Source organism: Opisthorchis viverrini (genome assembly GCF_000715545.1).
Source record: "Opisthorchis viverrini unplaced genomic scaffold opera_v5_185, whole genome shotgun sequence".
Classification (NCBI taxonomy): domain Eukaryota; kingdom Metazoa; phylum Platyhelminthes; class Trematoda; order Opisthorchiida; family Opisthorchiidae; genus Opisthorchis; species Opisthorchis viverrini.
The window spans coordinates 413,997-430,282 of NW_008751843.1; the positions used below are offsets into that span (position 1 = coordinate 413,997).

General features: G+C 44.5%; 2 protein-coding genes across 2 annotated transcripts in view; one reads left to right on the plus strand and one right to left on the minus strand.

The window, feature by feature from the left end:
* Nucleotides 1–4,440, plus strand: part of T265_07799 (hypothetical protein) — a gene marked incomplete at both ends in the record, with an annotated part of 17,563 nt that extends 13,123 nt beyond the window's left edge. The window contains one exon of the mRNA XM_009173419.1: nt 4,362–4,440. Within this exon, the coding sequence (XP_009171683.1) occupies nt 4,362–4,440 (79 nt within the window). The remainder of the gene's footprint in view (nt 1–4,361) is intronic.
* T265_07798 (hypothetical protein) overlaps nt 4,258–16,286 on the minus strand; it is a gene marked incomplete at both ends in the record, with an annotated part of 72,238 nt that continues 60,209 nt past the window's right edge. Inside the window, 3 exons of the mRNA XM_009173418.1 lie at nt 4,258–4,850; nt 8,431–9,728; nt 15,793–16,141. Coding sequence (XP_009171682.1) covers nt 4,356–4,850; nt 8,431–9,728; nt 15,793–16,141 — 2,142 coding nt within the window. The remainder of the gene's footprint in view (nt 4,851–8,430; nt 9,729–15,792; nt 16,142–16,286) is intronic.

Genomic DNA, 16,286 nt, shown 5'->3' on the forward strand with positions numbered 1-16,286 from the left:
TTCGGGAGAAATAACTCACCCTCGATAGATGAATTGATCACACTGCACAGGTTGCGTTGGCTTGGCCACGTGCTGCGTATGCCAGTCGACCGACTTCCTCGAAGGGCTCTTTTCGCCCAACCATGTGAAGGGTGGAAGAGAGCCAGAGGCGGTCAAGCAATGACTTGGCAGCGAAGTATGAAGGCCATTACCAGCAAACTCAGCTGCGCTGGTCACTGCCGTCTTCCTGGATGGGGACCCCGAGACGGGCCACATCAATGGCTAAAGACATTATCAGACATGGCCCAGTCGCGCCCTCAGTGGCGCTCGTGCATCCAAGCTATTGCCTTCAATGCATAGCTTCTTTTCCACCCCCCCGCTTGACAACTCACTGACAGTGCTGGATTTACGCACCAACTTACCAGCTCGCGCCTGCAATGCGCAGCTACTTACCCCCCAATCATCGGTGAACGAAACTGTGGCAGCTACAACCACTGTACGACGAGTACGCGGTTATTACAGCTGATAATGATGATGATGATGATGACAGTTTATTTCTGCTAACCGTTTATCTTGGGGTGAGGAGGTGAAACCACGAATTAAAGTGGCAATGTGTTCTACTCATTGAAGTGAACCTTAACTTCGACGGTGTTAGTGTTCTCGTAATGTCTCCCACAGCAAAGTACATCCGCCTGTCCACATAGCTGTGTTACTGACCATGAGGTTTCAGAAAAGCTGATGACCACCTAGCATGCGTCCCCAGACGTCAACAATCATGTTGGCAACCTACCATGGTGACCGAACATGCACGAGTCTAAAACTTTACACATTAAGAAATCAGGGTGTTGTAATCACACCTGAATTTCGTTGATACCGATGAAAGTGATGCACTGGTGACTCATTAGAAACTCGGTGAACAACTAAGACCCACCATCTTGGAAAGATCGCGAATACCGATATTAATAAAACAAAAATAACATTAGAACGTAGTTCATATCAAAAGACATACTGCAATTCCCCAATAAACGACTCACGGGATGCAATAGATTTCCCAGTGGACCCAGAAATGGCACAAGAAATCCCAACTAGGCAAACAACCCTCAGAACGCAGTACGAATAAGTGTCATTCATCCCTAATATTGAAAACACCTCATGTAGCACTCAAGGTGATAGCTCCTAACAGGAGCGAGAATGTCATTCATCTACAACCGTTCCGGCAAACCATAGCGAACCATCAAGGCAAAGCTGATTCGGATGACTGGTGCGGATGCATTGAACTGATTCGTGGATTTTTATCTGAGATCCATTCACGAGAAAACTGCACCCTAAATGTTCGACTATATGGATCTGTTCAGTATGGCGTGAACTGACTCAAACTGGCACATATAACAGGTTGCTGCAACTCGGTTGACTAGTGCATGAAGTGATCGTAACTTCGTCCTTTTTTCTCCCTCATTGTTGAAATGTGTTTTAGTCGTGAGTATCCAGCAACATGTCTATTCAGGGCGTTTTCAATTAACTGGACGTGCGTGTGACAATCCAGTCATATGGAGTGTGGCCCTTGAAGGACGCCTGTAATGCACGCGCTCGATGAAACAGAAATGGAATTGCTTATCATGGTGCTAGCCATTTGGATGTATCAGCTGGGTAGGACTCTCCTTCACAGCTTTATTTGGTAAAAAAAAATTGCGTCTATGACCAGTAGGTTGATTGTCCAGACACTGACAAATGACGCAGTCGCGAAAATTTCTATCTTGTGAGACGGGGCGATGAGACTGTGTGACGTAAGAGTCTAAGCAGAATATCACTCATTTGTTTCGTGCTGGACTAATATACATGGAATGGTGCGAGACCCGATTTGTTGAGACAAATTTCTGATGAGATGGACATCGTGTGATGTTAATGTAAGGATTCGATGGTTTGACACTGGAATTCGGACTCCATTCATTCAACATGCGAGACAACCCCATTAGAGTTTATAGAATGCGAACACATAGTGTGTTTTGATCTGGTAAACATTTCGACATCAGAGTGATGTGCGTTTTTCGTATAACAATAATAGTAACAGTCGCGTAACTGCCCTGAATGTACCACCCAACGATCCGCCTTTCATCGTTTGCTTCGTGTTTTAAAATTCCCGGATGACTTTTGAGTAGCCACGCTATTTTCTGAGTTCGCATCGAAACCATACTTGGACTGTCTTTCTCATGGCCAGGCAAGACTACTGTGGATAGTCCACAACGAATGAATAAGCGCTGGACTAAGATATTACTACCCATAAAAATGACCCCAAATGCAGCATCTGAAAAGTTAATTCAGCCTGATACATAACTCCCAGTCTTTTGGTTTAATCATAATGAAATTAGAGGCCCGGTGGGATTTCGTGGAGCTTTTGAGATAGCTTTTCCGCAACGAGTGTGTCGTACCACCGGTAAAACCGGTGTCCGAAGCGAAAACAGATGTGGGCAAAAAGGCACACGCGTTAAAATATGATGCAGTTACCGCAGCGTGGGCTCGCAGAGCTAAATTGGAATACCCCCATCAAACATAACTTCCACACACAACAATATTCTTGCTGGTAGGTCTGATGATCAGTTCAAAAAGACTTGTCGTCTACCGTCTGACTTCAGTTAGAGCTCAAGAACTTCATTCACTGTTCATTTGTCCATTTGATTCACATTGCGCCCTGTGACTTACTACATGCATATATTGTGCCTTCTGTGTTAGGATATCTAAAAAGCAAGCACATTTGGTCGTATCGGCGTGGTGGTCGAAATCAAAAGAAGTACGTATTTAAGACGAATCAGAACTGACCTGTGCGAATCAAAGCAGGCAAACTACTCTTCCAGCTGCATATCAAATTTCCCGTCCGGCATGAGGGAGTAACGCAAAACTTACTCAACCTTATGCGCCTTCCGACAAATTTTCCCATCTTCGATTAACTCATTTTTACAAAATGAGCGCCCTCCCTTCCAACTATGGTAAATCTAGTAGAACAGTTTCATTCTATACACAGTCTCAGTATCACTGAACATCAGGTACGAATATCACATTCGACGGAAACATATGACTGTTCAGTATTAGTCCTCAGGTGTGATCAGTGCTGTGTGCACTGCTGAAAGTTAACGGTTGTACCGATTACCCCCAATAATTGAGAGACTCAAGGTGTATTGCCATACAGAATATGCTGATATGCACCAGCCTACTACAGACTGAATATGTCTACTTCCGAACTCTTAGTGTGACCCCGTAAGGACAAACTGATTCTGTACTAGAAAGGAAGAGGTGCTATAAAGAGATGGGCAGCTTCGCACCCGTGAGAATCGTGCCAGTGACCTGATAGGCACTGAACATGCAAACTATTCTAGACAGAAGGCATGCCAACACACCAGACGTGAAGTTCACAGTACGGAACCAATACAAGCGGTAAGTTCGAATCAAAGTAAACCCTCAACACTAATCCTCCTAGACGGTCTCGATACTAGATTTGTTTTCCACTGGACAGGACACCCACAGTAGGGTGGAAATATACACAATGCAATCACGCGAAATTTGGCACCCGAACGAGGGTCTCTGATGCAGTTCCAGTAAAGGTTTGTGAAATGAAAGCTCTCTAGCGGAGTGCTCCCAATATTTATCATGGCGACAGTTGCCTTGGACGGTAAAGGCGGACTTTATAAAGTTCTTTAAATCCAAGGTGCTGTAAAACGGTTCACAGTAAGAATATACTATTATCAAACTTTGAGGTACTTGTTATTTGCTCGTATGGTTGGGAGATGCTTTCTTATCAACTAAGATCAGTTCAGAGCATGGGAAACTATTGTGTTCCGGCTCTTGGGTAGGGAAGGTCAAGTTTAACAACCAAGCCAGTTTCGCGGTCCTTTCGCAGACGCGACTGTGTAGCTTCAGTGACAACGACGACGAAATTCACTCGTTCTTCATTGTGTGGACTGGCTTCATCTGTTTCAGTGAAGTCATGGCTTAGGAAGCTATTGAAATAGGTAAACCCATCGAGAAGCGTGAACTCCACATCCTGAAATTTCAGAGTGATAGAATGGGCCAGAATATGCACTGTGTAGCTGTACAGTATGCAGTGCATGCAAAAACTAGGAGCCACTTCCGACATGCTATTTGGAGCATTGCATCCCGACGCAGGACCGTCAGAACAACACATCATTCGCATGATCTAACTCCACTGGTACGCCCCGCTTTGAAGCAACACGCCTCCTCCATTAGGACTGAAACGCCTGCAATCAAACTGCCTAGCTCAGCGAATAACAAATGTTTATTTTACCGTCAAGGAATAAAAAAGTATATCATGTCTTTCGAAAAATAGTTCTGTGGTTCCAAAGGGCTATACGAAGTGTTTTTGATATTTAAAGGTTATCAACATCAGTAAAAGAAAACAAAAGGCGAGGATTCGGGAAGTTCGAGCGGGGTGAAAGACGGGAGGATAAATAGACAAGTGTTGAGCAACATGTTCGAGTTGAATGAACCAACAATTGCAAAGGCCACGCATCCAAAAGAGGCAACTGCCCACAACCCAATGTTGCTGGGTACATACAAGCTAGTCCCATGGGTCGGACGGTGTAAGTGTCCCGATACTGGGAATAGCCTACCACAATACCCCGAAGTTCTATTCGAGATAAATAAGCCAACCAATTGGATACGAGCGAGAGGACAGATAAAATCGTAAAGCCGGGAAACTGTTCTTCGGTCGGACGATGGAAACAGTTTGAAAAAGACTGAGCAGGTGCGATCCATTCGATACTCGAGCACGCAAATTTCTCGCCGAAGGCATCATCTCTTGTTATCCCATCTGAAGGAAGTAGAACGACCCGATTGAGAACCGGAGAGAACGGCGATAAGGCCTAAGAAAGAAAAGGACATTAGGATTGTCAACGCAGACATCAGTAGACGAAAGTGACCAGCCGAAAGGGCAAGAGCCATATATTTCATTGTCTGTTTTATCAAAATACCCTAACGTAACCTTAATGAGTACCTTCAAGCCATCTGGTCTTGACTGAAGATTCAAATGAAGGCGTGGGAAAGTACCTGCATAATGACGAGGCCTCAGTGTACCAGAAAATTTTATCAAGGCGAGTGGCTAATGCTGCAGTGTAACCGAAAGTGTTTAAACTACTGGCCGGGAGGTCATGGGCTCCCTGGAGTTCCGTGAGATGTGCACTGCTGGTGATTCCCAATGAGGATGAAACAACCGTACAGTGCCTCCTTGTCTTTCAGCACATACACCTTTCACACTTACAAAAAGAAATCTCTAGCGAAAACAAAAGGGACAGACCAAAATACATGGGCAATGGGTACAAAGAGACTAACAAGGGTTCCGAGAAGCCGAGCTGGACAAAACAACGAAAACACAGTATAGCAGCCAGGTCACCAGATTTATCCCTTATTTTACAATGCAGCGCAGCAAAAACACGGAACACCCAAAACGGAAAAGTAACCCTCGGCAATCCCTGTAATAACCAAACTCCACGGACCTTGGGTTGCCTGATTTGCATCTTGGAAGCCGACTTATGCTTAAAGGCCGAGAAGCAGCATACCAGTTTTGGGATTATCTGCGGTGCAAGTCTCACTAGTTGCAAAATACAGACCCCGCGATTAGAAGGAACAATGTCTCGCAAGACACACGGGCCTTCCTCGGAGCATTTGCCAACTAAGTCAGTCAACACCAGACCACTTGAGGCTAAGTGCAGGAAAGACAACTGGCATTGTATCCTAAGTTCAGGTTGCTTAGTATTCATTACGCACGCTTCAGTGAATAATAGCGTGTTAAAAATTCAATCCTGCAGTCTGTAGTCTTGAATCTCCCAAGAAATTCAACACCAGTACTGCTGATGCTTCTTAACAAAGATTGGGTACCTGTGTACTGTCCCAATCTTTCAGCATCGGTTGACACCATCTGCAGAATAAAAACCAGATATCAAACCAGAATTTTGTTCGCACCGATATCCAGTATACTGGCTGAAGTTGACAGCGGTATCTCGCCAGGGAGCAACGGCCACAAACTAAATGCAACAAGTCCTTATAATGAGATATTATGTCGCAACTTTGTTGATCGGGTATGGCGAGTAACTGGATGGTATGCATACTTTTGAAAGCTGACATTCTGTTATTAAAGCTGCTGTCCAAACCACTACAGAATCATTATCGTAGCCCCGCACAATGGAGGGCTGTCATAGTTCCCAAACGCTATACCAGCATTAATTGGTACATCCAGCGAGTAGGGAATTTATCAACGGGCAAGATGCTCTCCATCAACTCGCATAATAACAACCGAAACCCACGTGCCTACCGATGCCCCTATTGTCTGGTGGCCGAATGTATAACCATTTCCACGACCCTGTTTCAATCCCATATCGGCGCCTTCAAACTGCAAGTCCCTGATATGATAATCTGTACTCAATCGAAAAATAACCAGGCATAATTCGCTCTTATGCATCTAAATGTTTCACCACTTGTAACTCAACTTACCGCCAAGAAGCTATTTGCAGCCGTATTCAATGAAACAATGTAGAAACCAAATACATATTCCAGCTGACCACAAAAAGAAATGCCAGTTCACCTACTTATTATAGTTGGCCAGAATGAAGTCAGTACTGTTAGCCGTACCGTCAATCTATTTAGACGAATCAGTGTATTGATCAGTCTACTAAAAAGCAAAGAAGTCGTTCAACTGCGGGCGACTTAAAACCCGACAAAGAAAACACGGCAAGCAGACGGAACTCATAACTTTTTTCTTTGTGGTTGTGTACAGAGGGACGAGCTGTGTGAAAAATGCATTTTGAGGGCCTCGTGTCTGACTGAGTTGAGAATGAAAGCATGATCGACCGCCAACTAATGTAAGCCAATATTTTCATGTATACCAGTCGCAAACGACTTTAGCGCTTGGCAAACCTGGGTTCATGAAAGCCGAGGAAAGGGAGCGTTAGGGGAAAAAAGACTGAAGAACATTGGTATGATGGGTAGCTTCAGCTCTCTTGGAAATTACAAGTTACATAACGCGACCATAATGGAAGTTTGTTCGTCAACTAATATCATGAACTGGGGGAGATACGTCCTATCAGAATCCAGAGGTTGAATTTTATCAAGGTTCGGGGATTTCCTCTGTCACTGAAAGGTTGCTAATGCTAGTTAGAAATGACTAAAATAATCGAAATAAGCAGTTTCGAACCACTTGGATTCGCCTAAACCTAAGTTATGAAGACAACCATGTAGTTTTATAAGTGGGGTTCATACACGCTGTCCGAAATTACGAAGTTCGTCACAGTAGCCGGGTTCATGTAAAATGAGTTGAAATCACAGTATCTCACCCGAAAGAATATCCCTATGGAGAGAGCCACCAGATTTTCACCGGATTTCCAATTTCTTGAGACTACGCTCACCTTTCTGGAGAGTTCATGGCCTTGTTCCTTATAGAATGATTGTAGCCCGGAATACAAGCCTATGACTGAAATATTCTGGACCCGGTTGAAGTGGTTGGGCCTATCTTTGAACCACAGTGGTCAGTAAGATGCTTGATTTTCTCGTCCCCAATGCTGATTTGCCCTCATCAACGCAGGCATGATCCACTGTGAGATAATATATGTAATTAAATATGTGGACCAAAAAACTACCTAACCTAAGCTGACTACTCGAACTCCTCATGATGAGTAATTAAATTGTGCGGGCCATTTTAATTGTGTAATAGCAACTGCATTATCGATTGAGTTATTCGATGGAGGATGAAGATTATGAGGATCCAGGAAACAGGATATAGACAAGAAAGAAGTCAGAAATCACATTGACAAAAGCTAATTACTTCAAACAGATGGAGCGGCATCCATCTTCCTGAATCACTCAGTTCTGCTTCAAGGTAATGGACAGGAATTAATCGGAAGATTACAAAAATTCTGTACGTGTTGCAGTATATTTATATTAGAAGGCAACTCCCATGAGGCATACTGAATAACTCGTTGATAAAAATATTGTTTTAAGCTTCGAAGATTCAGTGAAATTTCTCAAGAACTGGTGTACTGCTATTTGATCAGACATCACTCCAATCCCCAAAATAGGTTTCCCTCGAAACAATCAGAAAAGCCCCAGTTCTTGTGCTGGTCCATCTTCGGAAGGAGGATGTCGACATCTTGGGAAACTGCTAATGAGAAATCGATAAGCATCAGAAATCATCGTGAAACATTTAACCTTCAAGAAGACAGAATAAGTGGGCGTAGAGGCTTTCAGAACTACCTAAAAGGTGCGAGGAACATTACTCAATCTTAAGCTGATTCACACCAAAAAAATATGCACTTGCAAAGAGCTGAGGAAGCAAGTTAGCTCACATCAATGTCTTCATGAAAACAATTGCAGAAAAACTCGCGTGATAGTAAGGATACCGTAAACACCTAAAGCAAAGCCAAACAGTAAGAATGAACGTGACACCCAACTCACTAGAGGATCAACAAGGATGAGTGAAGTACGTTCTCTTTCACGCATTCTGTGATTGTACAACTCAAGCATCAGTTGAAATGCAGACGCTGGATAGAAATAGTTTCCGAAACATTTGATTAACTCGTCACCCACAATGCACACAAAGCCCGGAGCCAGAAAAGGCGGCCAGCGTGTTTGGTAGAAGATCCACCAAAAAGGCCTCAGCAACGAAAGTAACAACCTCAGAGCCCCACGGCGTTTGAGGAGTATTGCGCCTTCATACTGGCCCACTTCGAAAACCGCAACAAAATCATCACGTGTGCCATTCGTGTCGCCACCTATACTTTGCGAGATTGTCTCCTCCGTTTGTGAATCGCCAGAGTCACCAACAGGTGTAGCCTTGGACTCGGAAGATGTCACAACAGACTCGTCCAATTCAGAGACCCGAATTCCCGACAGGCTAGCAGCAGGATCATCATATTTTTCCGGTTTCACCATCAACACCGTCGGCGGATGTTCGGCTGACTTAGACACGGTGACATCAGAAAAAGCTTGTAAATCATTCATATCAACAGCATTGTTGTTGTATACTCCTGAACCGACTGCTGTCGGAGTTACTACCATGTGGATCAGGCCATTTTCTAGTCCACCATTCACACCACCAACGATGAGCCCGTTCCCGGTATTATTCTGGGCGTGTAGTCGATCGTCGTGTTCCTCATGTGAATTCGCGTTTTCCTCACCATTCGTCATCTCTGGTGCCATCAAACTAGAGGTATCCCCACCGTCTTCTGTGTGGTCTCTAGGCAAACGTCTCAACGCCGCAAGAACTTCACCCTCTTTATGGAATGGATACCAAATACCAAGTTCTGTTTTCTGTAGCGGCTTCGGAAGGCGGAACAGTTGTTGTGCAACTGTTGGTCCAAAGCATTCATGTAGCCAGGAAGAGAGGTATATGTGATACTCAGAGGAACACACTTCAGCATAGTAATATCGAACGAAGTCATGCCACAATGCACGCTCATGGATAGAATGTGGTGAAGTTTCCTGTTTTTGAACAGTGATATGGTGCAGAAAAGCATTCTCCTTTTCTAGTGGCGAATAGTTGACATCCGTAAAAACATCGGTGAAGTCCAGGTCAAACAGATCAAAGTGATCGTCCTCTATAGGTGCGTTTGTTTGGTAGTACGTACTTAGAGATGACACTTGGTGCTGCAATTCTGTTGGTGCGTTCACGGAAAAGAGACCCAGTTGAGTTCCTTCATCCAACTGTGAGAAGCAAGAAAGGAAAACATTCTTCTGACAGGCGAATAGTTTATCTGAATGACCTTCCTACTTACGCAAACAACGCAATATCAGCCACTTTTCCTGAACCGTGTATTGGGACTTGCTTGCGAAGCATGTAGGTCATAACTAGCGACCTCAGTCTCGCTGGTAGCTGCCCCTTCCCTGGATGAGGACTCCAAACCAGAAAACGAGGGGACTAAGAGAACTTACTGGTATTCACATATGACAGCCAACCCCGATTCTCCTATCAGTGAGCATCACCACTAGGAGGTTATGGCCCGCTATGAAGCCATATTTTCAATTTCACTAGTAAAAGAAATTGTGGAAGCTAGAAGCGCTGTAAATCTGTATGCATCCTTCAGTTTACGAGGATGACAACAACGATGAAGTCGCGTTAGTAAGCCAAAATTTTCCGGCAGCCAGCTAATTAGAAAAAGAGGGCTCGGAATTTCACAACTGAGGAAACAGTAGCCCGGCAGATAAGTCGGTTGTAGAGCACCGTTGGAAGAGCTGTCCATTCAAATAAATACTCACATGGGATCGATAGTAACCCAGACAGTCACTTCCACCAAAGACATCCATGCGGTACACACATCCGTGGAGTACATCTGCTAAGCAATCATTTCATTCAGAAAAATGCCTGTCGAAACCGACACATCCCAAGAAACTCAGAGTCCCCCTCCCTGGAAGTGAGAGAATTTCAGCATGCTGTCATGCAAATGAGTTCTACTGACGAATTCGTTTATCCTAGGCCAGTTGATGTTCCATGTTAGTCCCATAACTGTTGAAGGCTTTTGGGGTCCTATTTAGAAGAATGATATGTGAGGGTCTAAAGTGCATTAGATTATGTAGCTTATGTAGCATCATATATATATATATATATATATATATATATATATCCACGGACTTGTTTCCTACATTAAACGAAATAGCCCATTTAGGACTGTAGCGTTCAGGAGAGCCGGGAAAACGCTAAAATAAATGTAGTATGGATCAACAGCTAGTATTATAAATCAGACTGCCAAACAGTAAAACTAAACGAAAACAGACGATTGACGAGTATGCTCGCACTGAATCGATGGTTTTCTTTGGCTCGCACACCATTGAATAACTAATGGAGCAAGAGAATGCTGTGGTTTTCGTTGGCAATCGGCAAGTACACAAGACCTTTCCAGCTTGAAACGGTGAACTGTCCTCTTTTTCCATCCCTTAGTTTCCCCGCACAACGCAACCTGTTTTTGGACGAGAAACTTTCCTTCCCTTCTTATAAACACTAATCAGAGGCTTTTCACAGGAAATATTGTGTTCCAGAAATGAAGCCCTTAGGATGAAGCGATCTGATCAAGATAGGTGAGTAGTGAAGGCAGATGATTGGTACTAGGACGGAGTTGAAAAACACGTGAAAAACCATGTGAGCTAGCTATACCCTTACTCGGGAGAGAAAAGGAAAGGCACATGAAGCTACCCATAACCCGATTCCTAAAGTGGCTCGTGAGAGACTAAGTATTTAGGAAAAAGTCAAAGAAAAATTCCACATCATGAGGATGAGATGAATGCGTTAGCTAAACAAACCTGGAAACCATACTAACTTCTTGTGATGAAATGCCCACGACTTTGGTATCGGTTGTGCACAGTGTAGCAACTTGAGATGTGAAATATCAACACAATCGTTGCAGCTAGGTGCCACGCGCGAGTTATTCCACTACCACCTCTCGAGCGTGTGGTTAACTCTATTGCGTGTATCCGCCATGTCGACGTCCATTATATCTGAAGTGCCTCAACTCAGTTCGTTTCCTTCGATATGAGCGAGGACGATGCGAGAGAAACTAACAGAAATATCAAATAACTGCTCGATAATCGGCCAGACCACCATTCAATTGCAATCATTCTCCAGGACGACTTACGGCTGTGCCCTTAGAGCGTACAGCTGATCTACATCACTGACCGAACATGTAAATCCTTCCAAAAAAAGGACGAAAGCAACCTGAGAAACGCAACATACTTCGAGGATTAATCAGCCAACTCATCCACTATATTCACGAGCTGGAGAATTTTCTCATATCCTAGGAAGCAGTTGTTGCATCGGGAACTAGTGAGTCTTGGCAAACAGAATTAGGAAGCTCATGTGACTGGCCTCCCTCACAAGGGTGTACAAACCGGAAACAGTAATTGACTGTTGGTGAAACATGCCTCACTTCTTAGTTTGCGGCAAGTCCCACTGAGGACCCTGGAAGGACTCCACTAAGATGAGTCCTTGTTCAGATTTGAGAATAAGAAAACGGCTCCACAGCTTTTAAAATTTAGTGGTTTCCATTTTTGATTGCATGACTGGCAGCCGAATTGGATCTACCGGTCAATGGTAGTTAGACCACTGGACAGCACAGCAGGTGAACCGCAAACAGCTTGAGCAAAGCTGAATATGGTGTTACATGCTACCTGTTGGCACTTATGTAGAGCCGAAGAAATAAGATCAGCAGGTAAACATGCAGCGGGCTTTTGCAAACCACCGGCCGGATTAAACATGATGGCACAACAACGGACACCGGCACCAGTTACCTGTTTACTATCGAGGTACCCAGAAGTGGCCAAAAGTCCATCTTCTTCCTTTTTCTTCCTAAAAGGAATATCTTTGGAGACGCAAAGTACATCTGTCTTGGGTTGGTCTACCCAAGCGGGAATGGCCTTGATTACAAACCCAGGATTCAGTTTACGTGTAGTCTGACCCTGTGTAAAGGACTGTAAGGCCATTGATTCTGACATTACCCACCCCTCTTTGAGCGAATAGAACACGATTAAGACTACCCCTCACGCTGAGCATTATAAATAAGTAAAAAAAACCTCTATAAGAGCTCTTCGTTCTAACCCCTTAAGGGCAATCCTTGCATTACAGGACGAATGGAGCGTGCGACCGTGAGCCTGAGTTTTTCAAACTCTATATTTGCGGTTACATGTCTTGGCGTATTGCGATTTGCACCATGTTCCTCATTTTAAACCAAATGGGTTTACTGAAGTCGCTTCCTATGCAGTGACCATCTGAATCGACCGGACTAATGCAAAGTAAATATGATTTGAAGCAAACCGATCAGCGGTCTGCAACACATTCTGAACCGTGTATCCCTTTCGCCTGCCAAAAAATATTGCGTAGAACACGAAAACTGGGGATGAATTTTGGTGCAAGTAAAGCAACACATTGCTTACTCCTACTACTTAAAATAATGACTACAACTAGCGGTTTCGCCAGTCAAAACCGAAATTGACGTGCAAGAGAAGTGTATATTACCTTGGAAACAGAATGGTGATTAGGACCACTGCATACCCACGATTTATAGTTGACCATGATGAAAACGCCCAAACCAATTTATGGTTCGGTAGGCTGCCGACGGCAGGTGTAGCTAGCGTGTGCTACCATTCCCAAAACTTTGAGGTTGACAAAAACATCGGTGGAGAATATTCTGTACCATCTGTAAACTGACAGCATCATTCTGGTTAGCAAATGCATGCCTCTAGGTAGACAGTTGATATACTGGGGATTCAACAGAATCTCCACAGCTGTCACANTGCGACCGTGAGCCTGAGTTTTTCAAACTCTATATTTGCGGTTACATGTCTTGGCGTATTGCGATTTGCACCATGTTCCTCATTTTAAACCAAATGGGTTTACTGAAGTCGCTTCCTATGCAGTGACCATCTGAATCGACCGGACTAATGCAAAGTAAATATGATTTGAAGCAAACCGATCAGCGGTCTGCAACACATTCTGAACCGTGTATCCCTTTCGCCTGCCAAAAAATATTGCGTAGAACACGAAAACTGGGGATGAATTTTGGTGCAAGTAAAGCAACACATTGCTTACTCCTACTACTTAAAATAATGACTACAACATGTGGACGTACCACATACGCAGTATGTGCAACCCTTGGAAGAGTCCAGAGCGAGCACGCATAAAACTACCGTTGTTCACAAGCAGAATTTGGCCGTTTGCATCGGTGACCCTCCACTCGTGCTACACACAAGCGATCAATAACCAATAAGAACAGGAATCTGGTGAAAAATACAAACAAAAGCGTGTCTCATGTTGACGCCTTGCTCTTCTCTAGAGGCTGGCCTCCTCTCGAGTCGAAAACTACTACACCAGGTCTTTTCTTAAGCCAGCCATCCGCGTCACTCTCAATACAGCATGGAATAACTCATACTGCCGAGGGCTTTCCCTGGTGGCACAAGTTACTCTCCAGGCTCGAACACCAATAATGATGATATTAATAATAATCGTTCAGCCGTAACCCGAAGAAATCGCGACAGTTAAGATGAAGCCAGGTTGCGCAAGCTTAGACAGGATCAATTGGGGTTCAGACCACGGACCTTCCGGTCAGTAAATTCGCGCTTCAACCACTAAACCATCTCGACTTCGCTTGAATACTACAGACATTCATTCACCTAAAATTGGATAAAACGTAATTCCTTCATCTCGCCGAAGTCCTTCGAAGTGTTTCGACAGCTATTTTCGATGCTAACATTGGCCGTTCATCTAAATGATCAATTACTGTATAGGTTGGTAGAAGTCTTGCCCAACCTGAGGTCATCATTATCATTATCATCGTCAAAATGAGACATCAGTTTTGACACCGACGTCTCACAGCCACAAGGTTTATCTAATTATATTTGAAGCCTTGGAATAAAAAGAAAAGAGTAGGTGAGGGGAACCTGGTGCTGGCCTATCACAAGCAATCTGAGGTGCCTACACTGCCAAGCGCTCAATCAGATAACCTGGAAAGAACCTGACAACACGAACGCCACTGATACAGATCAGCCACTATTTCTGGCAACGTCCTCAGCCAAGCGCAGACGGTGTCACGGTGACCCCATAGTGCAAGGCGCGCTGCACCAACAACACTTCGCAATATCTTTCACACCCTTCTGCCAAGCCATAGAGTCCAACTCGCGGTTTCCGTCATTCTGGAGGAGACACGGAGAACAACACTTGGCTCAGTAGACGATGTTTCGGCATAAGTAGCACAGCCCCGCCACCGTAGTTGGCGGTGCTGGATGTTTTCCGCCATTAAAGTACCTGTGGCACAACTAAGTATCCGTTTTCTAGCTGCCTCGTTACGAGTTCGTTGATGCAATCTGTTAATCGTCACATTATCTGCCCGCAGGGGCCATGTTTCGCAATCATACAACAATACAACCCTTACTGTAACCTGGTATACGCGACCCTTGAGATCCAGTGATATGCCTTTTTGACACCACAAGTGACGCCAATTGGCAACCATGGTTTTGGACTTTGATATTCGTGCAATGATACAACTAACGAGGTATGAAAAGTTCTCCACAACCCCCAGTAAATCTACCGTACGTTCCGAAACCCGACTTCACACTTTGAAGGTGCATGCCGAAAGATAGTATGATGGTGGGTAGTCTATTTAACAGGGCTTATGCTTTGCCCTTGTCTTCAAAAATGAGGGCGATATCGTCCGCGTACTCTAGATCGACAACCCTCACCATCAAGAATATGAACACTAGCATTTTGAAGACCTTCCAGCGTTCGCCTCAAAATTTCATCAGTAACGAAGCTGAACAGGAATGGAGAGAGTGGACACTCTTGTCGAACGCCCTTTCTTGTAGGGAAGATTTTGGAGAACTAACCGCTCTCACACCCCGAAGTATGTGAATATAGATCCCGGATTAGGTTCACAGGCTTCCGGGGCATACTCTGTTGAGCAAATGCGTTTAACTGCAATGACCGATCGACAGAAACGAATGCACCCTCGAAGTCAAGGAACACCAAGATTGTGGGTCGTCCGTACATATGATGTTGCTCTAACATCTGACAGAGTGTGAAGGTGTGGTCAATACAGCCTCAACCCGATCGAAATCCCGCTTGATTTCACGAGTCAAGATTTCATGTGCCACCGTAAGATGACGAACAATCAGTGACGCCAGAAGGCCTGCTACAACGGCAGCCTGTGGTCATTACATTCACTGCGAGTACCCATTTTGAAAATGGGCACCATTACCGACTCGCCCCGGTTATCTGGAACTGTCCCTTTCCCCAGATAGACACAAATAGGCTAAATAAGCGCTGGCTGAGAAACCCACCGCCATCCTTGAAAAGAGCAGATGGGAGGTCGTCAGGGCCAGGAGCACGATGACGGTTGAGTGGGGATATGCACTCGAACTTTTCTGATGCTGAGTGGGGTTCGATGTTCATAGTTATTCTTTCTGTTGTTGGACGGTAGTCCGGCTTAGAGGTATTAGGTGGCCACGTGAAATGTTGCCCAAAATATTGTGCCCACCGATTCAAGCGTTCTACCTTGCTGGATATCAAAGAGCCATTCTGGTCCCTGAAAGTTTCGCTGACAACAGGCCTCAAAGAACCAGTCCAACAAGTCAAATGGAACAGCCTGCGGACGATTCCCGCATTTTCTTCTTCTTCCAATTCCTCGGTCTTTAGGGTTCACTGGGCATCCCGGCCTGCAAAGACACTCATCATCATCACCATCATCATCGACAGCATGACATCAGTGTTCAACACCGATGCTTCACTGCCGTACAACCATGACTTATTTGAAAGCCTTATTGTAAAGAAAAGA